We start from the raw sequence: 27,800 nt of genomic DNA on the forward strand, positions 1-27,800 counted from the left end.
AGCTTGCATATACATAATTGGCTTAGGATTTTATTTATGTTAAACGATGAATTAATATGTTTAATTTCATAAAGTGAAGATCTAAGGATGTTAATGTTTAAGTTAAATTTTATAAGAACTGTGATTTAGAAAACCGTTAAAAGGCTATGCAATGAAATTCAACCAAGGGGAAGCGGGGAAGTCACTTAACAATGTTAATAAGTGTAATTTTCAATAAGGCTATGATTTATGTTTGTCTTGTGTGTTTGTTTGTTTATAATATTGTGAAAACCAATAAAAAATTTTGAAAAACAAGCAAACAACCTTGTTCATGAAAGACAATCTTTCTTGGCTTAGGAGGGATCGCCAAAGAGGGAAAGAAGTGGAGAGGATCCAGCCCCGCCCCCTGCATCGCACGGGGTTGGACTAGATGACCCTCGGGTTCCCTCCCTGGGTTCTCCGAAACGCAGCGACGTTTTTCTCAAACGGGGAAGCCCCGAGGCCTCCTCCTTGCCGCCGTCGCCTCACATTTCCCCTCCTGAAAGTAGCCAGGTGTGAGGCCTGGGCCGCCCCTGCCTCGCGGCGCCTGTGCCCGCCCTGGACGCGCGGCCGCCGCCGCCGCCGCTCCTCCCGAGCTGCAGTCCCGGGAGCGGCCTTGGAGAGGCGCTGCGTCCCCGGCTTCGAGGCCTAGCAAGCCCGCGAGCCTGTGGATCCCTACGCGACTCGCGCCTGGCTGAGAGCAGCGCGGGCCCGGAGACGAAAGGGTCGGAGGCGGCCGCCGCGGCCGTGAGGTAAAATCGAGCGCGGGGGTCTGAGGGGGGAAAAAAACAGGCCGCTCGCCCCCCTCGGCCGCCGGACAGCTCGGCCGCCTTCCTCGGGCCTCCTTCCGCCCCCTTTGGAGGCCGGCCGGGGAAATGCCTCGACGGCGAGCGGGGCTCCCGGCTTCTCCTCAGCCCCCTTCCCTTTGTCTCGCCTTTGCCCCCCCCCCCTTTTCCCAGCGGCGGGAGCGGGGCTCGCTCCGGAACTCATGGCCTCTGAGCGTGTGCAGAGTGCCATCGCTTTTCGCCGCGCCGTTCCTCGGCCCCGCGGCTTCCTCCTTTTTGCTGGAAGAGAAATATTCGCGGGGATGTGGCAAGGGAGGCTGGCTGTGTCTCTTTCCCATGGAGAGGTGTTTGTTTTGTTGGTTTGTTTTGCATTCTCCTTTATTTATTTTTAGATTTGAAGGTGTGCGAATACTTCAGAGGCCCATCTTCAGAGTTTTCTGCCGGCCCCTCGTCTTTCATAGACCGAGCTCGACCATGATAAAACCAGCAGATACATTTTCGGGATCTGGATTTTAGCAGAGATCAAGCGCCTCTTCCCTAATTGCTTGTCAGTGTAAAGGGAGGTGTATAAAAAGCTGGAAACATGGCTGCAATGAAAGAAAAAAAATCATTCCAAGAGTTGCTACGTTCTGTTGCCTTGACTATCTATTTTTGGTTTTTTTGCAAGTGTACAGAACTCCAAAAGTTATTACAACTACCTAATTACAGTACCATATAAGGCATTTTAAAATTTAATTGCTAGAACTGTAGTACAAGGAAAACAAAACACAAAGAGTGCCCGACTAGTATTTCTCTCTCACATTATTATTTTGTTTAAATTTTGAGAAACATGTAGTAAGCTTTAATGCTCTTTTCAAATTTATTTATTACGGAAATACTTTCATTTGTATGCAGCTTTTCCATTTAATTATGCTCAGAGCTCACAACAGAACATAAATTCCAATCAATAATTCCTTACAATAGCGATTAATTACTAAATCATTTCAAAAAATACCCAGCCAGATGGGTGCGGTATAAATATCAAAATATTAATATTCATTATTAAATAACTTTATTATATAACATTTTAAAAATCATCCTAAAATAAACTATCAATATTTAAAAGTATATTAATTAATGAGTAATCAGTGCAACTGTAAGTGCACAGTTTGTAGCAGCTTAAAATAAGCACATGCTCATCCTGAGTTTCAGCAAAAAGCATAACAACCCCTAACCAAAAAAGATTTGGTTTCCTGATATTAATATGTGGAGGCAACAAATGAGCTTTTTAAAAACAGGTGACACATTTAAGACCAGGTTTTAATTTTGTTGCCAGACAGGTTGGGTAGATAACCATGTTGCAATTAAAACACTTAAGTCTTCAGATGATTCATGTAGCTGACTTGTAAAGATGGAGAAGAGGAGCCCTACTTTAAATTGTTTTGCCTTTTTAAAAAGTCTTCCCCCCCCCCTTGATGCTAGCTTGGGTAATAATTTTTAGGAGGGGTAGTTGAACACTTAGTCATGTAAACATGCAAAAGTTCCCTTCTCATTGTTTTTTTAAATTAAGTTTTGAATAATCTGTTCCTCTTCCCCAAACGTCTGAGAGGTAGCCATAATCTATTGAGCAAATAAGCCATTGTGAAACAAGAGTCATTTTATTAATGTTACATAGTTATAAATCAGCTAAACATTTATGTGTTTGTTGTAGGGGAAACACTCTTGGGCAACAGAAACATCTGTGGAAAACATGGTTATTTTATGACATGATCTTAAGTTATATTTTCCAGGTTTATATTCACAGATACCTTGTGTGCTTTTGTTAAGCTGCCATGCTTGATGAAAAGTTCTTAATAGGTTTTTCTGCTAGGAAAGCAGCAATGAGTGAGAATGTTTTACACTGATTACTTAGTGAGTTCTGTTGGTGCTAAGACAAACCTGTATAAGTGGGCTCAAGGGTAAAACTCTGAACTCTTAATTTGCTGCACTTATGCATGAGTCATCATAATCTGTTAAGCAGACACCTCTCTACAAGTAGATTCACTGATTATTTAATTTAACAAGTTTTAGTCTGCCTTTCAGGGCTCTCACAAGGTAGTTTACAAAATTATAAAATTCATAAAAAATACAGTTATGAAAAACAGAAAAATAAGCAGTAGCTAAATATTTTTTTCCAGGTGCAGCACAATTCACAGGCACACTTTTTTTCAGGTGCAGCACAAGCAGGGTTAAATTAATGTGTCATCAGGGTTGTGCAAGGCCACCCATGATAAGGCTATGTGTATTTGTCTGCAAAGGGTGTTCAAAAGGTGTGGAGCTACTATTAAGAAACCCCTGTCCCAGGGAACTGCTTGCCTAATGGTTCTGACTGGTGGATTGGGCAGGCTTATGCATATGTAGGTTATCCTTCAAATAACGTGGTCTCGAGCCATGTGGTCTCGAGTCGTGTCCGACTCTTCTTGACCCCGTGGACCAGAGCACGCCAAGCACTCCTGTCTTCCACTGCCTCCTGCAGTTTGGTCGAGCCATACAGGGTTTTAACATTCAAAGCCTTTAATTGGGCCCAGAAATGATTAGGCTGCTTGTGTAATCTGAGTGCCCAGGTCACATAAGTGTTCTAACTGCTGCAGTTCTCATGACCCTCCAAATATGCCACATGTCAGAGGAAATGTTGAGTCTGAAATAGTAGTTTCAGCTTGATGGAAGGACCGAATGCCATTGCAATAAGGTATATTCTTGAATGAGAATGTTTGGTCTAGGACAAATATGGCCTATGTGTAGCTATCAGAGAAGAGCAATGCATAAAAACAATTAATATGGGATAGTTATTGGAAGGAAGATGGTTAACATTCCACTGCTGAATATAAACAACTGATTTGTCTGCAGCTAAGCTCCCCAGAATTGAAGGGTGTGTGTGACAGCACATCCTGGCAAGGAAAAAATTAAATAAAAATCCACTTCTGTATATACCAGTATCCTCTGAATTTAATTGCATCTGAATTCTGAGCCGTCCTGATTTTTTCTTGTTGCAGGTTAATGAACCTTCATGAACAAAAGGAGAGAACTCCGGACTGGATGATACACACAGGAGTTTCAAACAGAAGAGTGGCCTGATGTAGCTTCTTGGTGTTAACTTTGTTTTGGCAATTTATCCGAAACTGATGAAATGTGGAAATAGAGGACCAGCTAATTTTATCTTTAGCAAATTTAAAGGTATGCTCCTGAAAGTGAGTAAATATTTGCACCTTTAAAACTGTTATGTTGGACTGTCACAAGATTTGCGTTTAATTCCTAAAGCACTCTTGTTTTCTGTGTACCCTATACTAATTAATGTGTGCTTTAGTATAGTTTTGCTATACTAATATAGTATGTGTTGTCACAGTATTGATACTATGGATAATCCTGTGAAGCTTGCAGTTTTGTGAATCCTTCTAAGACCTGAATTTAAAATATCTGCCATACAATGCAAGATTTAGGCACTACTCTGGAGTCTGAAATGTTCTTGAATTTTGTTTATTATGAAGATTGTGTTTATTATGACTTTTGACAACTTGATATATAGGATGAAGAGCGTTAGCAGCCTTTGCCAATAAAATGTTTTTCACTTACAGTTTAGAACTAGACTTTAGAGTTTAAAAAAAATTAAAGAATGTCACTTCTTTGGTGTACACCAAAGAGTTTGGAAAAAAGTGACTCAATACATGTTTGAAAATACTTGTCTTCCTTCTAGGTTCATTGTTTCTGAACTGAATATGTGCTGTGTACAAATGATGCTGCCTTGCTCATGACATAATCAGTGTTATGTAGACGAAATAAAATTCGAGGGAAAATATATTTTGGAGAAAAAAATGCCAAAGAAAAAGAAAAATCTTAGTGTGAGCCCATCAAGAAAGAGCATAAACTCAGAAGCGACACCTGCTGCATCTGCCGACTTGGTACCGCCTTCAGTAGATCTAACAATGTTACAAACACCGCATGGGATTGATAAAGAAGAACTCTTCAGCAGTCTTTCAGAAATGTTTTCTGACTTAGATCCTACTGTCATTTACATGGTGCTATCTGAATGTGATTTCAGAGGTAAATCAAATTCTGTTAATATTGTCAGCATTTGTGTTTAACGCAGCGATAAGGAGAGAGAGGTGATAACATGGGGTATCAAGGCATGGCTGATTGACTGGAACCCTGAACAGCAGGAACACTCTATATTAGGACATTTTGTCGCAACAGCCACTTGTTAATAACCAATACACAAGTTCATAAACTACTTCCTAATAGTTACCCCAATTAGCTCAGGGCGTTGCTCTTTGGCTCTTCTTCCTACAGATTTGCTTACCTCGTACTGGCACTAATTATGTTACACAGCCTGACACCAGGCATTGCATCTTGGGGAATCTAACATAATGGCTGGGTAAGCTAGTCAATGGAGAGCAGAGCATAACTGAATGTTGGTAGCAGTACCATGCTACAGTTCTGATGACAGCGAGGTCAGTGATGGCTTTTCTGAGCCCTAGGGCCTTTGGCAGGTGCCTGACTATATTGATCCGTGTTGTTGGCACTGCAACTGGGAACTTTCAGGTTGTCTGAAGAACAAGGTAACCTTGAAATAAATCTTAAATTCAATGTCTATTTGTACAATGATCTTTATATTTTCTGTAGTTTAGAATGAGTTTCATATCGCTTCCAGTGACTGTGCTTTTTCTTCATTTCATAGTTGAAGACACTATGGATTATCTGCTAGAATTGTCTACAGCTGCTAAGGGAATAACATCTTCACCACATGTCTCAGGTTTTGATTCCATATCTGCATCATTGGTTGGTGAAAATCAACCAAGCTGTGTTACTAATGAAATAGAGGGCCAAAGTTCTGCTGCAATAAAAAATGTGAAATCTAGTGAAGAATCAGAAAAGTCTTCATCATCTGAAGAACTGGTTTTCTTGCAGTGCCATCCTTTTGAGAAATATAATCTAAATAGTGAAATGAAGGATTCAAAAAATGACCATATCTCAGGCAATCTGTCTTTGGCTTTGGACCACGGTAGCTCTGATCAAGTTAAAGAGTTATCTGGGTGTGCAGAGTCCTGTTTGGGTTACAATACTGTGCTTTCTTTGCAGAAAAAGGAAACAGACAGTGAAAAATTAGAAACCTCCACTCCTTTAAATCCAGATTGTGACAAACCCTCTGAAGTAGTTTGTGGAAAATCAGGCATTCAGACAAATGATGTGGATATTTTTGCACAAATCCCAGAGAACTGTAATTTACCTGAAGTTGTACTTGACAGTGGCGCAGTTCCAGAAGTTGTTTTGGACCTTACAACCCTAAATGACGTGTCTGCTCAACGCTGCCAGGGGATTGCTGAATTTCAAAACAGTATGTTGGACAATTCTAGTTCTTGTTCACAGAAGACTGAAAAACAGGGAAACACAGTGACTGTGTGTAATAATTATTATAATACTTCTGTTCCTGACCTATGTGCGGAATCCACTTTCAAACTGACACCTTTTACAAATGTTGACCAGTCTCAGCAGATGTGGAATTCACAATTTTCTGTGCTTCAGAAACAGTCTCAGGAGTGTACCTGGAACCTAATGGCTCCTGTCTTTTATCCTCAAAATGCAAGCCATAGCTTCGTAACTCCAGTTGCTGTCAGCCCTGGGAAGTGGAGGCCTGCTTCAAACTCTAGGAGTCTTGGGAAAATATATTCTTCTCAAACAACTTCACAGTCTTGGGACAGCAAATCCTCTCTGCCGAAAATGGACATTTCTCAAGTACACCAGCTTCCTGTTTGTCACATGATGAGAAGAAAGATTCCTCTCGCAGGTCATGTGCTTGTTCTTCTTAGAGGGGTTCCTGGATCAGGCAAATCACATTTGGCAAGGTAGAGTATTCATATGTGTTTTTTTAAAAAATGCATCATTTCTCACACTCATGCATGTGCATTAACTGTGACTCTGCATTATGTGTATACACAGACACAAACCAGATACCCTCATTCCCATAATTTTTAAACCCTCACTATCTTTTTATCTTTGGGGGAGGCCACTGTTTTGTGTTAGTTAAATATTAATGCATGGTCAACTTTAGGAAGTGAGAGAGGATTGCTCTGGATAGTAGAGTGTGAAGGAGCATACATTTCCAAAGCTGATTTCCTGGATTGCATGGTTTTTATATAGAGTCTAGACTCCTGATCATGTGCTTTGACACCGAAAGTTGCTGTCATCATTGTGTTGCATTGTAACAGCCCGAGAATGGTGCTGTGTACTCTTGGGGGTTTTTTTATATTGGGAGGACAGAAATAATGTTTGAAGCTTTCCCCAAGTTTTAGCTACTTTTTAAAGTTAAAACATGTGCCACATAGATAGCACAAGCCGTGATTTAGAATGGCTTATCCATATTACAGTGGTACCTCGGGTTAAGTACTTAATTCGTTCCGGAGGTCCGTACTTAACCTGAAACTGTTCTTAACCTGAAGCACCACTTTAGCTAATGGGGCCTCCCGCTGCTGCCGCGCCGCCGGAGCACGATTTCTGTTCTCATCCTGAAGCAAAGTTCTTAATCCGAGGTACTATTTCCAGGTTAGTGGAGTCTGTAACCTGAAGCGTATGTAACCTGAGGTACCACTGTACTACACAATGCCCCTCTCTTCCAGCTGAGGCTCAAAATTGTGTGTGCACAATTAAAGAGAAATTGAGAGTGGGGAAGGGAGGGGAGATGATCAATTTAGCATTTTCTGTTTTTCGCAGGGCTTTGCTTGAGGATAACCCTGGTGGTGTCATTCTTAGTACGGATGATTATTTTTACCAAAAAAATGGACAGTACCAATTTAATGCTGATTGCTTAGCAGACGCTCATGAGTGGAACCGGAAACGTGGTATGTGCTAGATGAAGTCAAACAATTATTGATTAAGAATATTGGAATCTATAAATAGAGAAGACTTAATGAAGTTCTTGTGCCAGGATTGGTGCTTGCCTATAAGCACATATTAATTGTGGGTTAAACCACAGAGCCTAGGGCTTGCCGATCAGAAGGTCGGCGGTTTGAATCCCCGCGACAGGGTGAGCTCCCATTGCTTGGTCCCTGCTCCTGTCAACCTAGCAGTTTGAAAGCACATCAAAGTGCAAGTAGATAAATAGGTACTGCTCTGGTGGGAAGGTAAACGGCGTTTCTGTGCGCTGCTCTGGTTTGCCAGAAGCGGCTTAGTCATGCTGGCCACATGACCCGGAAGCTGTATGCCGGCTCCCTCGGCCAATAAAGCGAGATGCGCGCCGCAACCCAAGTCGGCCACGACTGGACCTAATGGTCAGGGGTCCCTTTACCTTTACCTAACTGGGTTGGATAGGCCAGAGGGCCACATCCCGAGCTCTCCCTCATAACACAGGCTGTTTTGACAGGTCGACAAGGCAGCCTACCTGTCAGTCACCTGATGTCACCATGATTACAAACTTTGGTCATACTTTGGTCATACTTCTGGCCATATTGCCAGTATTGTATATTGAATAGTTGAATGTAGGTTCCTATATTTTAGTGCATATGACAATTTTGAGTGTTTTTGCAGTGGTTTGTCATGGTTATACAGTGCTTTCTATAATTTTCTTTTAACTGAGTTAACATAAAAATGCTGGTTTTATTAATTCATTTTCTAAAAAAAATTACTGGTATGTTTTTCAGCCAAAGAAGCATTTGAAAAAAGCATCACTCCAATAATCATAGACAACACAAACACACAGGCTTGGGAAATGAAACCTTATGTTGCATTGGTTAGTATTCCATAAGTTATTATTGTTGAACCAAAAGCCTATTAACATTTTCTCTGCATATTTGTAGATAGCATGGAGGTATTTGAGCTCATGCTCTCTATAGGGTGTTGAGATGATGGGGGTGGGGAGGAGATTGAGTTGGCCTAATGCTTTCACACTCAACGTAGTGAGGATGGAGAAGCAGAACATGAGCTCAAGACATACTTTCAGTCTGCCTTGGTACAATTGCAGGACCAAGCATCATTTAATGGAGCCCAGATATTAGTCATTTGGAAAAGCTGCATGTTTACTCAGAAGCAAGTCCCACTGAGTTTAATAGGGCTTACTCCCAAGTAAGTGTGTTTAGGATTACAACTATAAAATCTATAGTCTTAGATCTCTTATCTAAGCACGAGACATTTATTATGAGTGCTTATGTTGTACAGTTTTGATGAAGATCTTTTTCTTTGTGACCAGCAATGATGGTGGGTGAGATGTGTTCTGAACTATGACTTGGTTCATTTTTAACTTATTCTTAACCTGCTGAGGCATGTATCTCAAGCGTTTTTACACTTTTATTCAGTCCCAGGAACACAAATATAAGGTTATATTTCGTGAACCGGACACCTGGTGGAAGTTTAAACCAAAAGAACTGGAAAGGTAAAAAAAAAAACCCGCACGATTCTGTTATAGCATATTTGAAAAGAAATAATAATATCCTCAAATAAATGAGCTAGTAGGAGTGAGACCAGCTTTTATTGAACCCCAAAATGCAAATTATAGGGATTGCTGCAATACTATGAATTGTTCTCTCTTTTCTTCCAAGAGAACCTGTGTGATTACTTGGACTAATTCATTTGCGAATTGTACCTTTAGTTCATGTAAAGCTTCAGTTGCTTCAAAAATATTCTGTGGCTGTCAGCTACAGAGATTCTTTTAAAGAGCCTCAAGAATAGATACTATTATTCAAGCCCATTATCTTCATTGGTTAAGGATAGGGAGGTGGGATGTTGTGACAACAGATGGTCTTTCATATATAAGTGGCGAGCAAAGTAGTACCTAATAACTGTATTTTGTTTCTCCTTTATAATTTTTAGATTTCGATTACTGTTTCTTTCTCTGGTCCATTGCTAATAAAAGTTAAAGTTGGCATTGGCAAAAAAATACCCAAGAACATCTACTCTTTCTGGCCATTAATTATTTCTAAAGCTATAAGAAAAGTGGTTTAAAATGTCATGATTTGTAGCAGTGGGTTTTTCCACATTTAGCAAGCTGTTGCTAAATAGTCAAGTAGAAATTGAAAGTAAAGGGTGCCAAGATCTCTTTTACCCAGTTTGGAACTCTACCTGTTTTCTACTTTTTATTTATTTATTACTTAGGCAACATGATATGGTAGTGTAGGTTTTCATGTTGCACAAACCTTTATTTGCTTGTTTATGCATCATCAGCTGTTGGGGAAATTCTCAGTACCTGCTCCTTAAATTGTAACACCACGGAAAACAACTTCAGTTAAATGTTTAATAGTTGCCTCAAATGTTTTCAACAAAAGTTGGAATATGGCCTTTACTGCGAGATTCATTCTCAGATATTCTGTTCTTTTTAATGTTTAGGAGAAATATTCATGGCGTATCAAAAGAGACGATCAAAAGAATGTTGGAACGATATGAACGTTGCCTGACTGTTAATTCAATTTTGAATTCTTCAATCCCAGATGAATTGAAAAGTGCTACCTGTGATGAAGTTCTTCACCACAAAAAGGGAGAAGGGTAAAATTAAAGTATCAAAATTAAAATTAAAGTATCGAAAGTATTGAAATACAAAACTTCAAGCCAGTTTACTTGGTTAGTTAATGATGCTGATAATGCCAAGGTCGCAGGTTCAATCCCCATGTGGGACAGCTGCATATCCCTGCATTGCAGGGGGTTGGACTAGATGATCCTCAGGGTCCCTTCCAACTATGATTCTATCTATATCTGTTAAATGTGAAAGCAAATGTCTGTGAAGTCTAACTAAGACCTTATATCACAGAATGTGCTGAATAATTACACTTTCAGTTTCAGAAGTAGCATGGTTTTATATATCTCCATAATCTAACAACCTCCACTTTCTTTGACTCCTTCCCTTCAACATCCAGTTATCATTTTAATAATAATCCCAGTTACATCCAAGAGAAGGGATTGACTCAATAGCAGTCCTTTTTTTCCCATCTTGGCCCTTCTATCTTTCTAGGAATATGTATATAAATATTTCAATATATATTAAAAGATGTTATGGCTTAAATGCTTTAGCAGAGGTAAAGATGATTAAGGTGTGCATTTTTTCCTTTAAAGGTCCATTTTAAAAATCCATTGTTTGATTTACAGGAAGGAAGATATGCCTCATTATGGGAAAAACAAGGAACATTTTCCTTCACCTTTGAAATGCATAGAATTAAGTATGGAAGATAAGCATCAGTCACAGAAAGTTACAGTGGAAAATCAGACTCTCCTGAATAAAAAGAGAGAACTGGAGCATTGGGTTCAAGACTGTACTTCTAAATGTAATGTCTCTCTGGAAGACATAGATCTCAATGCATCATCAAGGACAGACAAAATTGATTCGACTCTTGAAAAGATGGACTTGGTAAAGCCTGAGGAAAGTGAATTCTCAAATTTCAGTGAAAATATTCAGAAGTACAATAACAAGGACATAATAGCTGAAGTTGAAGCAAATCAATGTGCTGAAGTACTAACAGAAGCAGAGTTAAGACTGACAAAAAACATGAATAAGGCAGATTCAGGTTGTGATAAAGAGGTAGGGCCAGAGACAGTAAATTTTGTGGGAGACTGGCCAATAGAACAAACTATGGGGCAGAGAGTGAAAAGAGCTAGAAGGTCAGAAAAACTGGCTATAAAGAATGGCAAAGAGGATAAAGGTCTAAGCATCCCCAATTTTGATGCATTAGCAATTCTAGATGAAGATGAAAAGGTAAATCCGGTTAATATTCATGAAGAGGAGCTGCCACTTTCTCAGAGTAAACAGGAAGAAATTAAACAGCCCTCTGCCTGTATGTCTGCTGATGATACGGAAGAAGATGCATCACGACTGCTGATTGTAGGAGACTGGCCTGTCCAAAACTCTTTAGAGCAAAGACAGCACAAAATGAAAAGAATACCCAAGAGAAACACTGGTGAATCAGAAGAGATTATAAGTAGTCAATGCAGTATTAACGAAAGTACTCTGAACACAGTAACGGTACTTCCTACAACATCTGCAGGTGCTGGAGAGCTACTTGTCTCATCAAAGAAGGAAAGTCTTCTGGCACCTGAAATCTCTGGTTCTGAAACTCTTAGTGAGAAAAAGTCTGTGCAGAACAAAAGGGCACGCAAGCATCATAAATTAGCTCTAACATTTACCAACAATTTGGCCATCAGTAAACCAGAGGAAGAATTGTGTCTGTCTAATTTGCTGGAAGAGAAACCTGATGAATGCATCATGACAGAGGCCAATAAGTATTCGCAGACGGAGCCCCAGGATTTTGCTCTCCTGTGGAGGCTTGAAAGGAAAATTATTGTTTCAGAAGATACCAAAGTATTAAATGGCAGACTGGATGGATTCATACCAAAAGGCATTCATACTTCTTCAGAAAAAATACCCTATAAGGTAACTTATGAGAAAAGCACATATGTGGAAGAAAGTGAACTTGTCAACATTGATGTATCTGAGAATCTGAATATTTTGTGTAAACTCTTTGAGTCTGTTTCATTTGATGCACTGAAGGACTTGTATGAAAGATGTAACAGGGACATTGATTGGGCTACAGGGATCTTGTTAGATTCTGCTGAGAAGTTGTGCAGAGATGATGAGGTTGGACCCTTGCAGGAAGCACAGATTCAGCCTTCTGGCAAGTCTCTTGACTCTAATGAAAATGCTGGTTATAGAGAACGACTTGCAGATTCTGAGGAAACCACTCAAGGAACTGTGACTTCTAGAATTAGTCAGGATTCAGAAATAACAAATCTCTCTGTTGATGATGGAGGTGATGAAGCTTCCATCGTTAAAGATGAACACAACTTTTCAACTGCTTCCCCAGCAGAAAACAAACATTTAATGCCATCTGCTCCAAGAACTCATGTCGAAGAATCAGGAAATGAGAAACCACTTTTAGATACCACACATATAAAAGAGATGAACTCTGTTATTCTATCAGAAAGTGAGCAGCCGAACAAGGTGTTGCATACTGAAGTGGACTTAAGTGTTCCTGTGACTATAGCTGATGATTTTAATGGAGGCCCTAACACTTTGAAACCCACTTTTGATGTGGAAATAGAAAAAAGATCTTCAGAGAAACATTCAGAGTATTCAATTATAGAAGAGCTCCCATCTCATCTAATATTTACAGAGGGCTCTGCAAGCAAGGACAGCAAATTTGAGGTGGATAAAAAAATGAATTGTAAACCAATGTTTCTAATTGCAGCAAAAAATGAAGAAAACAAAATACCCAATCAAGATAAAAGCAAGTTAGTGAACCCCACACCTGTATCAAAATCTGTGAATATAAATTCCCTAGAACTGGTCTTACCTCCTGAACTAGCCATTCAATTAAGTGAAATATTTGGACCTGTGGGTGTTGATTCAGGTAATAAAACCATGATTTTTTTTAAAAAATGCTAGGAACTGATAAGATTATATAGTTAACCCACTGTAAAAGGAGTTAAAAAGGCCAAAAGTATTGGTTATTTGAAGCTACAGCCATTGATAGATATTAGAAAAAAGACTCACCCGTATCTTGGTGGTGGTCAGACTTGGTAGTGGTCAGCAGTTTTTACTCATTTTGCAAAATCTTCCAAGTCATTGCTCTGTTTTCTACCATATGAGTGAATGGCAGCCATTCACTTACATAAAGTTAATTAAAAGTCTACATTTGGGAATGCCAATAGGGTAGAGATATAAGGTGCCCCTGTTAAGTCCAGTTTCTAGACAAGTGATAGGTCGTAGCTCAGTGTAGAGCATTGAGCTCTGCCTTGAATCCAGAAGGTCCTAGGTAGGCCTAGGACAGACCCTGGGTTGAGAGAGAATCCTGGAAAGTCAGTCATTGTAGACAATATACCAGCTTTCATTAGTCCCAGCCAGCATGACCAGTTGTCAGAAATGGAAAGGTGTAGTCTGGCAACATCTTGGGGGGGGGGGGGGCGCCACACAGTCCCTCTATCACTGGTCCAAAGTCTGTCTGTCTGATTAGCTTCATCATCTCCATATTCTCACTTTGGGTACTCCTCCTTAGTGAAATTTGTACCTGGTCAAACTGATTTTTTATGTTTAAAAGTACTGCTTTGAGTTAATTTATTTCCTATTCCACAGTAGAATTGTGGTTTATAAATTAAGCTAGATTTCAAAGTAGTGTTATATTGCTCTGTTTCGAGACAGATTCTCTGAATTAGTTCAGGAACTGATGCTTTATCTTACAAAAAACCCAAGATATTTGATTAAGAATAAGCCTGGCTGAAATACATTTAATTTGTACAGTGCTTTAACATCTGGCTTTTTTATTCAACAAGGATCTCTAACTACTGAAGATTATGTGGTTCATATTGATCTGAATTTAGCCAGAGAAATACATGAAAAATGGAAAGCATCTATTACAGTAAGTCAGTTTCTTTCTAAAGACAAGTCTATGGTATCTTATGCTTGCATTAAAATGCACTGGTATTTATTTATTAACTGACCCCTGATAAAATATTTCCCATAATTTATAGTGCATGTAAATAAGTGGCATGATTACACTGAGGTCACATATACTCCAAATAAAAGTTCTTAAACTTTTAAGAATCAAAATTTTGAACCAACTAACTTTTTAACTTTTTAAAGAGGAACATGTCAAAGGTCTGATTCATGTGCTTTTTATGCAGCCGCAAGATAACACAGGCAGAAAAACTTAGTTTAAAAACATGGTAAAAATGTTTCTAAACAAATGGTCTGGGCTTGAAATGATAAGCCCAGACATCTTCTCTGGTCTGATTCACATGGTGGAAAGAGTGAACATAGAGAATATGCTGACCCTCTGTCACTCCAAGAGAGGGATTGTAACCTAGTCAAGTCTGGCAAAACAGTTTGCTTTATGGTATTAACCCCTTCCTGCATTAACTAAAGCTAAGCATGATGGTTATGAGAGGCTGAATTATTATGAGCCACCTAGAGTGGCTGGGGAAACCTAACCAGATGGGTAGGGTATGAATAATAAAGTGTTGTTGTTGTTGTTGCTGTTGTTGTTGTTTTGTTATATCTAGTAGGATTCATCATTTATCACAGAGACACTTGTTTTACCTTGCTCACCTTGTTTCTCTAAAATTGAAATTCAGTTTCCAGTTTGTGCTTGCATACAACCTGAACCTGTTGTAAACTGAGTACAGTTGCCCAAACAAGTTTTATTAATCCTTTTTTAAAAAAAAACAACCCCAATTGGAGATTCATTAAAACCTAATAATATGATTAATTGAACTTAAAATGTTTTAATTTAGAAGCGACAGAGGAGAGAAGAGGTGTTGCATAAGCTTCTTGAAGAAGGTAAGCTTATGTTGTTCTAATTGAGCACTCTGGGCCTCCCATTATTTAGACTGGGTGCCCTTTTAGATGTGCATCCAGATTCTGATCATCACATAGTAACAAATACAGCAAGAATGGCAAAGTTATTTGGTCTTCAAAGTTATTCTATGCAAAATAAATATAGCAGCACATATGGGTCATATGGGTAATCCCACCTTATCTTACAACCACCTTAGAAGGTAGGTTGTGCTGCCTGATAGCAACTTGTCTCAGGCAACCCATTGGGTTTCAGGACCTAACAGAGTGTTGTTTTTTATTTTGCACAGCCCTAGCTTGGACAATATTATTCTTAGTCTCCCCCGCCCCTCTGTCTATCTCATCTACACTCAGATTAAGGTTTATTTATTTCTTGTCCTTTTATATGTGCAGCAAATTTTATTTGAAATAGGGATGCACAATTATCTATGTATATATTTAGCTGTTGCTTTTTTTTTTTTAAGCACTACCTATTTGTGAAAAGAAAGAGCATGTATGTCGTAAAAATGCTGTAAAGAACAGCATGTGGACACAAAGGGACCGAGCAAACCATGAAGCTTTGCAACTGAGAGGCCAGAGGTGTGGAATTACCTATGTGTGATCTACTTCTCAGACCCTCAGAACCACAATCTGTGCTTCAAGCCACTGCTTTTGAAATTAAGTTCCCCAAAAGGAGGAGGAGCCAGCAGAGGAGTGTGAAAGCAGCCATGTTTTTTCAGGTGCACAGGCACAACATGGAGTAAGGCAGAGAGTAAATACTAACGTGCCATCAATATACATGTGTCGCAGTTAGAAAAACACAGTAAAATAAAATAGTTTTTAACAGTCTGTTTTTATTTATGCCTTAATACAAGTGACACCTTTCAAAATGCATAAAAAAATACGTGTATTTGGATTATCTGTATTTGAAACTGTTCCTTTAAAATAATTCATCACCTTCCGGCTTTGTTGCTTCTGTAGATCCCATGCTGTTTGAGCAATTCTGTCTAGATGAGCTGGACAGCCTTCTTTCTCCGCATACAAACTGTCAAGTACAGAAGACCGAAAGACTGCCTACAGATACGCTACCTGACAACTCAGCTGCTTCAGAGTTTTTTCCTTTCATGGATCACTGGAATGTCCAGATGCAGAAAGTATCACTCCGGGAGATAATGTCCGAAGAAATCGCCTTACAAGAAAAAGAGGACCTGGTATGATTAATAATAATAATATTTTTTCATTTATACTCCGCCCTCCCCAGCCAAGGCCGGACTCAGGGTGGCTAACAAGCAATACAACTTAAAAACAAGATTAACATTAAAAATATTGAAACATTAAAATATTAAAATGCAGCCTCATCACAGGAGGAGAAAGGAAAAAGAAAGAGGGGGAGGGAATCAAATTGGCTCCAAGCCAAAGGCCAGGCGGAACAACTCTGTCTTACAGGCCCTTCGGAAAGAAATTAAATCCTGCAGGGCCCTGGTCTCATGAGGCAGAGCGTTCCACCAGGCCAGAGCCAGTGTTGAAAAGGCCCTGGCTCTGGTTGAAGCTAATCTAACTTCCTTAGGGCCCGGAACCACTAGGGTGTTGCTATTTATGGACCTTGAGGCTCTCCGTGGGGCATACCGGGAGAGGCGGTCCCGTAGGTACGATGGGCCTAGGCCGCGAAGGGCTTTAAAGGTCAAAACCTTTTACACATACGTTGCCCCTTAGCACTAGGCGTTTCCTATCTTTCACCTTCATTGTGAACTGAAGCATGCAGCAGGGCATAAGATCGGCAACTAGGCTCCCAGCATAATGGACCTCTTATGCTCTTGTTCCATTTCTCAGACTTGGCCCACCCACCACTTCCTTATGCTATAACAGTAACCGCTTTGCAAACACTCACAAAGTTTCACTTGTAATGCAGCTGCACTGCCTAGAAAGCTGGTTATTAGTTTAGGTCAGGGAGTGGGTGGCAAGTGACTGTTTTCTAGCACATAAAATCTGTAAGGGTGGCCCTGCCATCTTGCTCCAGGATAACATTCCACCAGTGATGTTGATGTATTTAGCTGATAGGTAAAGGGACCCCTGACCATTAGGTCCAGTAGTGGCCGACTCTGGGGTTGTGGCACTCATCTCGCTTTATTGGCCAAGGGAGTCGGCGTACAGCTTCCGGGTCATGTGGCCAGCATGACTAAGCCGCTTCTGGCGAACCAGAGCAGCGCACGGAAGTGCCGTTTACCTTCCTGCCGGAGCGGTACCTATTTATCTACTTGCACTTTGATGTGCTTTCGAACTGCTAGGTTGGCAGGAGCAGGGACCAAGCAGCGGGAGCTAACCACATCGCGGGGATTCGAACCGCCGACCTTCTGATCGGCAAGTCCTAGGCTCTGTGGTTTAACCCACAGCGCCGAGGATTAAATAGAAAGTGGTGCTGTACAACAACTATGTGGTTCTGTTGTGCTTGTGAAGCTAAAACAGAGAGTAGGATGGGACTGAAATGCGATTTAGCCAGAAACCTGCCTTTACTTCCAATTTCTTGGTATGGTTGACTCTCAAAATGAGATGGGCATAAATGAATTAATTGGCACCGATGGGAGCTTGTTTTCTGAGGTGAATAACATGTGGGAGAAATTTCTATTAGAATTTCTCAGAAGGGAAGAGTTAAATATTTCCTCACTGCACCCTGGTCATGATGAAAATTACTCCCTCCCCCCACATAGGCAACAGTATAAAAATAATGGATGTAGTTGTAATGACACATTTAGCACCATGTGCAAGGTTTTGCTTCTAATACATTTTTCCTATTCTGTGTAGTCCTGAAAACCAGAAGTGTGGCATAGTGGTAATTTGACTGTTAATATGTACATTGGTGCTAAGATTTAAACTAGAAACTGAGATTTTTAGTGGTATCCCCCATGAATCATCTTGATTTACCCTAATTTATTAACTTCAGCTTATAGCCACCATATTGTGCTACTTTATCTCCCAAACCAAACAGTCTCTTCAATATAGTTTTGCAAGCAGCCTTTTATGATTTAAATTTCAGGTGGCTGAAGCAAGAAATGTCTCCCTATAAACAGTATTGCCAACCCTAAATATTCTGGAACCAATAACAAAGGGTGGTATCCAGTGTTGTGGGAGAAGAAGTAGCACAACTACTATACTTCTTCCTCTGCATTGCCCCCAACCTGCCCCGTGATTTGCTCTGGAGGTTGCCTCTACCCAGGGAAGCAGATTTGGGAACACAGGAGAGAGAGGAGGAAAAAATTGGTTGTCACCCACCCCAAAATGTGGAAAACTGTGTAACTTTGAAATCTTTTTCCTTTATTAGATCCATTTTTCTACAAAGCCTTTCTAATAATATAATTATAATGTCAACTTGTTTTCTGGATTAGAAACGCTCTCCTTTCATGGCTAGAAAAGACTGCGCTGCCAAACTGAAAGAGAAGCAACTCCTGGAGATATTCCCAGCTATTAACCCAAACGTCTTAATGGAAATCTTCAAGGACCACAAGTGAGCTCTTGCTTGTTCATATGATGCTTAACAGTAGAATAAGAGTCATTTTGTCACAACAGCTGCTAAATTCAAAGAACTAAATGGCTTGGATCGGAATACCTTTTGAACTGCTTTCTACTACGCAAGACTGTTCAAGACTACCCTTGAAGGCTTTTCTCCAGATCATCCTGAGATAAGGCCAGTAGTGACCAGAGACAGAACCTTCTTTGTTGTGATGTTCTGGCTCTGGAATTCTTTCCCCAGGAGATTTGCCTGGTGCTAGAATTTGATCTGAGAAATTAAAGATCAGGTTTTAGAATGCAAGCTTCTCTCTCTTTCTTGTGTGTGCGTGCGTGTGTCTTGCTTTTTCCTTTCTTGTTAATTAACAAAGTTCTGCTGTTCTGTGATATGTCTTGAATCATTCACTGGCTGCTGCTTCTTTTTTATCTCAGTTATTCCTTGGAGCAAACCGTCCAGTTTTTGAACAGCGTTCTAGAGTCAGATCCAGTAAAGACAGTTGTAGCCAGAGAAACTGCCCAGGGTGCCATACTCTCTTCTTGCAGTGCTTTAAAGACACGAGAGAGAAAGGTAATGACCATTTTGTACATTTGTTGCAAATACGTTTAAATAAGATACTGTTATAGTGAAATATGGGTCCTCAGCATTTTTAACATTTTAGGGAAAGGACTTTATAAATAGTACATAAAAGTCAGTTTCAGTAGGAGTATATATGATTGCTTCTTGTTTTAAACTGAGCAGATAGAAAATGTCTTTGGTGGAGGTGTCTTGCTTTAATAAGCCTTGGACCATGTCCTAAGTGTAACACTTATGAATTATAGGCCAGAAAGTGCAAGGAACCAGAAGACATTCTTGGTGCAAAGGCGTTTCAAGACTTTGAATATCCAGGATATGATGATTTCAGGGCTGAAGCTTTTCTTCACCAACAGCACAAGCAAGAGTGCCTGAGAAAAGCTGGGGAGGCGTATCGCATGGGAATGAAGTCTGTAGCAGCATTTTATGTTCAAAGGGTAAATTTGTTTTAATCAATCAATTCTGCAATTTTTGCACTTCTTCTACTGGAAATGTTGGCCATCCGTAATCACATAAGTTTTTGGTGTTTGCACTGATAACCACTGCATAAGCAAGTGTCAATGCTCTTTTTGAATCTCCAATAGCAGAACTAGTGGACTGTGTGCAGAAATATTCTCCCCATAAGGTCAGAAACATTTATTTGGAAATATGTGGACATGTTTTTTTAAATTCAGAAATAAGCAACTCATGGCTTTCAAATTGCTGCTGGATTAGAATATAAGACGACAGTGGAAGAGCTTATTCACTAACAATGGCTGGAATTCAAAGTGCTACATTACATGCAAATGAGTGTTTGGTCATTGACAATAGAAACTCTTGACTTTTTGCTTATTGAGGAACAGGCTCCCACGCCATATCACAAATTACTGTTGAATGTCCCCTGCATTTCAAAATAGCCATGGAGCTACTTGCATAGCTTTTTGGACCCCAGCATGTATTGTGTACCTCTACAGGTGGGATAGTGTTTTAAACCATAATTGCCGTACTGAAACCTTCAGGTGATTCTCCTAGCATGCTAAGGCAGACTGAGTTGTTTTTTTACCAGTTGTATATATGCACACAGTCAGGGAGCACAAAGTTGACTTCCTCTCTCTTTTTCTTCCTACCTTTATGATCTCTGCTCATTTCACACAGTCTCATTGTGACTTACATCTTCCTGAAACCCACCTGATCAGGCCTTACTTGACCTACTTTTGACAAGTTAAGTCTAAATGCACATGTCGCTGTTCTGAGACATTACAACTCCCTGCCTATAGTGCTGTTTTGAATCCTGATGTCCAGTGCTGTGCTTAGGTTGCTCCTCGTGATGTTTACAGTAGATGTGTGTTTGCATCAAGGGTCGCCTTCACGAGGAGAAGATGAAAGAAGCCAACCGCGATGCTGCCATGCAAATCTTTGAGAAAGTGAATGCCTTGAAGCTTCCTGAAAACCTTTTGGACCTACATGGTCTTCATGTGGATGAAGCATTGGCTCACCTGGGTAGAATATTGCAGGAGAAAACAGAAGGTACAAGAACACTTCTTTGTTTACAGAGATTACACTGGACATGTGTATGTGGGCAAAAATTGATGTACATTGGTACCTCGATTTTCGAACATCTCGGAAGTCGAACATTTTGGTTTTCGAACGCCGAAAACCCAGAAATAAATGCCTCCATTTTCAAATGAGCCTCGGAAGTCAAACAGCTTCCGCTGAGTTTTTTCGAATTTTCTCTACTGAATTTGCAGACCGCCCTTTGCGGCTTTGGTTTTCGAATGTTTTAGAAGTTGAATGGTCTTTTGGAACGGATTACGTTCGAAAACCGAGGTACCACTGTATTAAAACGGACGTGTTACTTTCCATGTTAGTGGATGGGCTAGCCTTCATGGACGAAACATATAATTTGCATACTACAACAACAACAACAATAATTAATATTTTATTTATTTATTTATTTATACATGCATACATACATACATACATACATACATACATACAGTGGTACCTCGGGTTAAGAACTTAATCCGTTCTGGAGGTCCATGCTTAACCTGAAACAGTTCTTAACCTGAGGTACCACTTTAGCTAATGGGGCCTCCTCCTGCTGCTGCTGCTGCTGCTGCTGTGCTGCTGCCACACGATTTCTGTTCTCATCCTGAAGCAAAGTTCTTAACCCGAGGTACTATTTCTGGGTTAGTGGAGTCTGTAACCCGAGGTACCACTGTACGTACATACATACATACATACATACCCTACCCATCTGGCTGGGTTTCCCCAGATACTCTGGGCGTTTCCCAACAGAATATTAAAAATACGATAAAATGTCAAACATTAAACATTTCCTTAAACAGGGTTGCCTTCAGATTTCTTCTAAAAGTCAGATAGTTGTTTATTTCCTTGACATCTGATGGGAGGGTGTTCCACTGGGCGGGCGCCACCACTGAGAAGGCCCTCAGCCTGGCTCCCACATAGCACTACTAAGGTTAAATTCCTGGCATCTAGTTAAAAGGTTCTTGAGTTGCAGTACTGATACAGATACCAGCAAGCTGCTACCAATCACAGTAGACAGTACTTAGCTAGACAGACCTGTAGTCTAAGGCTACTTTGTATTTCAAAATTTACCATATTGAAAGATTTTAGATATATTCTAAAAGAAATTTTTTAATCTGTTGAATGTGGAATTCATAAAGAGAGAATATTGTGACCATTCTTATTCTTGTGTAACAGAATGCAACCTGGCTGGTGGTAAGCCATATCTCTACGTGATCACAGGAAAGGGAAACCATAGCCAGGGAGGAGTTGCTCGCATCAAACCAGCAGTTATGAAATACCTCACAAGCCACAAGTTCAGGTGAGCTGAACCTACCGTTACTGACAACTTGCGATCTGCATTTAACCAATTAAAAACTGGTGGTTATTTCACTAGAAAGCGTAGTAGACTTCCTGGGCTAAGCTCCTCAGGCAGGCTTATTGCCAGGTCTGCAGAGTGCAGCAGGAAGCTTGTATCTAGGATCCTAGGTCATTCCTAATGACAGTCCTGGCTGCTAATGATGGTTTTCTTTTTATTTCCCTATGGTGGTAAACACGGAATCAAGTGAGGAAGGAGATTTGAGATTGAGTTACATTTAAATCTAGTGAAAGGGTAATGGGTGAAGTCAAGAGTAGAAGGCTGGAGCTGGGAGAGAATTCGGGAATAATAGAAAATGAGTTGTTTTTGCTCCCTTAGCTCTCTGGTCTAGCTCTGCCATGTTTCTGTCTTTTCAACACCTCACCTGGTCAATGCCAGTGGGATTTTTTCTTCTGTGAACGGTGAACCTCTCTTCCACATGCTGTACCCCAATCTGATTTTTAAATTCCCATCAGTGGTTTGTTATGTGACACGATGGTGGAGGCTGCTTCTCAGTTAACAAGCTCCAAAGCATCTTTGGGCACAGAGAGCAAGCTTATTTGAGGCAATACCTCTTTATTAGGCTTCTTATTTCTTAAGTTACTGTATTCTTCACTCTATAGGACGCACCAGACCATAGGACGCACCTTGTTTTAGAGGGGGGAACAAGAAAAAAAAATCTCTCCCTCTCTGCGCAGCACCCCTTCAGCGAAGCGGCAGGAAAAATGGAGCCCCTTCCATTTCTCCTCCCGCTTCGCTGAAGGGGCGCTGCGCAGAGAGGGAAAGCTGTGCAGCACCTCTCCAGCGAAGCGAAGCCAGGAGAGCAAGAGGGATCGGTGCACACCGACCCCTCTCGCTCTCCTGGCTTCAGCGAACCAACCCGAAGCCTCCGGCTTCAGGCGGCTATCCCTGAAGCCTGGAGAGCGAGAGGGGTCAGTGCACACTCCAGGCTTCAGTGAAAGCAATGCGAAGCCTCCGGAGTGCGGAGGGAACGCTCCCTTCTGTGCTTCGGAGGATTTGTGTTGCTATTGCTGAAGCCAAGGAGCCAGCATTCACTCCATAAGATGCACACACATTTCCCCTTAATTTTTGGAGGGGAAAAAGTGCGCCTTATAGAGCGAAAAATACGGTAGTTTCTTTCATCCGGCCAGAAGGATGGTTTAATTTCAAACTTGCCCTTCTATATGGTGAAAGTGTCGTGTAACGCTGTGTAATGTTAGAGCATTGTATGAGAGATTCAAAAACCTTTCCACCTGAACAAGCCCTTACACAAATGAGCATGAGAAATGCTGTATATCGCTGTGCGGATTCTTATGCAAGCATTTGTGGAACAGTGCTAAAGTCTGTTTTCCTACCCCTTGCAGTTCGAATCAAACCTTAAATGGTTGCTTACAATATTATCCTGATTCACAGGTTCACAGAAATAAAGCCAGGCTGCTTGAAAGTCATGCTGAAGTAAAAGGATGTCACCAAGAGGATTGGAAAGGCTGCTATAACTGACATACAAACAACTTCAAAATATAATGCCGTTCCTGTGCTACTTTTAAATAACAATATTTTACTGGAAATATTTTAATGTTTTTAGCAGGTGTGTTTTTTGTCAGCATGTTTTCCTCGCCAAAATTGAATGGATTTTTTTTCGTTTTAAGGGAAATAGTTTTTTGGCCTCTTGCTATAAAAGGAGTCCATGTGAAGAGAACTTCTGTACAAGAAATGGACTTTCAAAGGGAAGGCTCCATTTTGAAACACTCTGTCCTTCTCAGATTTAAAGAACATCCTCAAATATCTCAAGCATTATCTTCTTAAAAAACTTACCTTGTTCTGTATAAGCGGGGAAGCCAACATAGTACCCTTCAGATATTTTGGACTACATTCTCCATCATTCCTGGCAACTGGCCATGGTGGTTGGGGCCGATGGAAGTTGTAATCCACATTTGGAGGGTATCATATTGACTACCTCTGCTCTGTCAACATTAGGCTTACATGTTTTTAAGACTTGGAGCTAAGATGCTTTGAAATAATTAAAAGTTTTGGGGGGAGAAAATGATGCAGTGGGTTGAAGTAATAAGAGCTAATAATTATTTATGTTCCTTGGGGAGAAGAGGAAATGTTAGGTGTTAACATTTCCCTGGACTTAAGAGAAATACAACGTCTCATACCTCAGTGAGTTACCTGCTCAGACTGTCCCAACTCTTCAACTCTCTTCATATATGGAAAGTGTTGACAATACTGCCTGATGAGATGGTTGAGCTTTTTTGGGAAAGGACATGGGTACCTAAAGGTCTTGACCGTTATGTAAGTAATGAGGAGCCATTTCCTCTTTCATTTATACAGTTGCCACTAGAATCAACAAAATTTTAGAAGTCCCAGTTTTTGTAACGTATAAAGAACTGAATTCAGCTATATGTTTGTGCTAGTGGGAGCCAGCATAACAAAGCCCGCTAATGCAGCGGGTCTTCCCCTGCTCTTGCGCTGATGGAAAAATTCTTCCATTTTCGCTTAAAATATTAAGTGCACTGGCTCACGAGTGCAACGAGAATATGTACAGAGAGCTGCTGTGTGAATTGAAATGTACAAGGGTACCTGCAGTGAAGCTCTTTTTGTGCATTGTAACTCCTGAACGTGTGACTAAAGTTGCTGGATCAGGGTTGGCATTTCCATATTATTTGTGGTGGGAGAAAATGTAAGGAATCTTCATAGACTCCATCCTGTCTGTATAAAAATTACATATGGTCGATTAGAGAAGACACCAGCAAACTGACGCTGTGTAAGGGTTTGCCAGCTTTGAGCAAGCTTATATGCCATTAACGACAATACTGGACAATACTGGATAAAGCATTTATCAATGGCAGCTACTACCATTGCAGTACTGATGGAGGGAGCTACATCTACTGACATTCTCATATTCCTACTGCTGCTGTTAAAACATACATGGTTTCCTTCAGATCAGGAAGTACAGCAATGTGTGCATGCATATCGCTCTTACAGGGATGCAGTTTCATTTGAAAACGTATCCTCATTATCGATAGTATATTTTGTGTGGATTTTTAAACGTTAATTCATGGCTGAGAATCAGCAAGCAACTCAAGGTATTTTTTAAACATATTTTAGTATCAAAACTGGATGATCCTAGTTGCAAATTGAATGACATCTCCCATGATATTCAGTGCCTCTGTATCCAAACAAATTAATACATATAGAAATATTTTGAAAACTGATAGGTGACATTTATTTTCAAGAATATGCAAATAATGTATACATGTCTTTCAGCGTGGACATGCAAGTGCTCTTTAAAATTGTTTTATAATTATGAAGCTTTTAAAACAATTGAGGATTACATGTGAGCCGTTGTGTAAATAGGGGAGTGTGAAATATTTCAAGTTACAACCAATTGTGTCCTTCCACTGATGGGGACTTCTATCAGAAGCTTCCATCAGTGGAAGGAGGGAGGCGGCAAATTTTGCCAGTTCCCCCCTTCCCTCCTGCAGTGCCATCTCCTGTGCTGATCTGAAGGTTCTCCCTAACCTCTGGAGCAGATTGGAAGGGCACAATAGTCTATATGGGGGAGGAAGAATATATGGCAATTGCCTCCCTCTCCACGCCACTGATGGAAGCCTCCTAAGTGCCTTCCATCAGTGGAGAAAATAACATTGGTACAACCCTTCATATCTTAAAGGTGACATTTCAGTAGAATTTTGAAGCAGCCAGTTTCTTTGACATATAATGCAACAGAATTTGCACACATATGTTATGGACACCAGTTAAATTGGGACATTTTAGTGCATGTGCAACTATTGAAAAGTTGCAACCTGCAGTTAACTATGATCCTTTCAAAGAGATCTTTGAGTGGGAACAGATTCCTGCACATTGCAGGGAGAAAGGAAACTCATCCAGTCCTTAGTATGTTTTTTACAGGACTTACCACCTGGATCAGAGCTTCAAAATTTCCTACTATAATGAGTTTTAGAAAAGATAGCTTTTCAATCTGGAGAAAAAGATAATGGAAGGAGTGCCTAGTATAGAAATCCAAACTGCCTTTTTTTTGCTTAGGGGTGTATGTCATTATGGGAGAAAAAACAAAACTTTTCTTCTATTTTTATAAATCAAGCACTTTTAAATATGTGAGTTGCTTGGTGGCTAGATTCCCCCTCCCCTTTTTATGTGGGCAGCCCTATAGCCAAAGAAACTACTACTGCTTCTCCCATTGAAATAATTGGCTTTTTCAGACTTTTCACCTTCCTGTGTACCAGAATGGGTGTGTTCATCAAAATACTTATTCAGGAACCTAATGCAAATAAGGGATGCTTCACCATTACCATTGTACAGATATGTCTGTATGGCAAGGACATGCATGCATGTTTTGCTTCATGTACAAATCATGGGGAAACCACTATTGACTCTGGGATCTTCACTCCATGTCCAACTAGCCTGAGCAGATGCATAGTGTTGATCACACTTGGAAGAGCTACCCATATTAGGATAACCATTATGTGAACGGCCCCAAGGTAGTTTCTCTTAATGCGATGGCAGATTTATCTTTTCAGATGCTGATCTATTTTTGTCCTCTCTTCATGAACGGAGTTCTTCTCGCAGGAACTTTGGATCCAAGCCATTGTGACGTTGTAAAAATTTCACTCCTTTCAATAGAACCTGCCAAGTAGAAGTGGCTGCTGGATTATAGCCTCCCGTTCCCTTCTACACTTTAGTAGATTATTTAAAAATAACTGTGAATAACTTCTATATTTTCTTAGGGAAAAAAATACAACTGAAGAAATTAAGACTAAACCTGAAAATACCTGTAAGGATACCTAAGGGAAATGTGTTCTTTTCAATGTCTCAGTACAACGTTCATAATTGTTTTCTTTGTTTTGGTATTTTTACCATGCTTAATTTCTTGAAAAGTCAAATGTCTTAAGATGAGGAAGAATTATAATTTCTGGGTACCCATTTTTTTATTATTAACGTCTTAAATTAGCCTCCAAAGAAGATGTCATGAGGATATGCTTATATCAATTAGGGTCATTGCTTAGGCTGCAAAAATTGTACTCTAAATGTTTTATTGAAAAGAGATTTAAATTTACTCAGGGCAGTGGTTTCTGTGAAAGTGCCTATGGAAATGATAGCCTTCCCAGTGTCAAATATTTTCAACAGATAGATATTTTGATTATAACTGATATTAAGCTTGTATGTGCAGTTCAGGTTTCAAAACCTTACTTATCCTTTCTTCATTTCTTGAAAAAGAATGTAACATCCCTTAACTATATGGACTTTACGTAAACTTCAGCTTGCTGTGGTGAAACATTAAAGGCTAGCACACATGCTATATATTCACATACATGTCTTTACTACATTTTGCAAGGATGAACATGCGAAACAGGTGATCACATAGATGCCCTTCCTGTGATCCCAGCAGCACTCTTTCCTGGCCATGACAATTGTGTAAACTGCTGTGAGTCATATGTGAGATGACAAACATTTTCCCATGTAAACTTGTGTGTGAGGATGGTGGGAAATGTTTACATGGAGAAAATCTTGCTCTTTTCAAAAGGGGAGAAAAAGTTCAACTCTCAACTACTGACCGGGATTATACTACTCTACTATAATAAAAAAGTAAAATGAAAAATCCAGTATTGTGTCACAAAAATATGGCCAGTATGTAAGTAGATTTCTTTACTGTTTATTTTTTTTTAGGTGTATAAAGCTCTTCTGGTTTCCTATCTTTTTTTGTAATGTTTGGTTGTTAGCACATAAAATTTCTTACGTGAATAATTTCAAATAAAATCCAGTTTAATAAATACACATTCGTTTTAA

General features: G+C 40.1%; 1 protein-coding gene and 1 long non-coding RNA gene across 5 annotated transcripts in view; one reads left to right on the top strand and one right to left on the bottom strand.

The window, feature by feature from the left end:
- Positions 1 to 633: 633 nt before the first annotated feature.
- On the top strand, positions 634 to 27,788 carry N4BP2 (NEDD4 binding protein 2). 4 transcript variants are annotated; one of them, XM_081875608.1, is made up of 19 exons: positions 643 to 770; positions 2,494 to 2,572; positions 3,815 to 3,995; positions 4,513 to 4,859; positions 5,494 to 6,658; positions 7,524 to 7,651; positions 8,450 to 8,538; positions 9,101 to 9,177; positions 10,128 to 10,283; positions 10,881 to 13,135; positions 14,055 to 14,140; positions 15,015 to 15,060; positions 16,036 to 16,265; positions 18,435 to 18,553; positions 18,988 to 19,123; positions 19,375 to 19,563; positions 20,464 to 20,632; positions 21,830 to 21,953; positions 23,403 to 27,788. In XM_081875608.1, the coding sequence occupies exons 4-19, from the start codon at positions 4,631 to 4,633 to the stop codon at positions 23,446 to 23,448; spliced, it is 5,244 nt and encodes a 1,747-aa protein (XP_081731734.1). In that variant the 5' UTR covers positions 643 to 770; positions 2,494 to 2,572; positions 3,815 to 3,995; positions 4,513 to 4,630; the 3' UTR covers positions 23,449 to 27,788. The 4 variants fall into 4 exon arrangements, with proteins under 4 accessions (XP_081731733.1, XP_081731732.1, XP_081731734.1 ...); XM_081875609.1 differs by having other exon boundaries at positions 2,494 to 2,535; XM_081875607.1 differs by lacking the exon at positions 2,494 to 2,572 and having other exon boundaries at positions 634 to 770; positions 3,815 to 4,009.
- LOC309349687 overlaps positions 17,455 to 27,800 on the bottom strand; it is a 55,626-nt gene continuing 45,280 nt past the window's right edge. The window contains exons 4-5 of the long non-coding RNA XR_014160082.1: positions 18,656 to 19,100; positions 17,455 to 17,644 (exon numbers count right to left, since the gene is read on the bottom strand). This is a non-coding gene — a long non-coding RNA (uncharacterized lncRNA). The remainder of the gene's footprint in view (positions 17,645 to 18,655; positions 19,101 to 27,800) is intronic.

The sequence above is a fragment of the Podarcis erhardii genome (genome assembly GCF_964252035.2).
Source record: "Podarcis erhardii genome assembly, chromosome: 9".
NCBI lineage: Eukaryota > Metazoa > Chordata > Lepidosauria > Squamata > Lacertidae > Podarcis > Podarcis erhardii.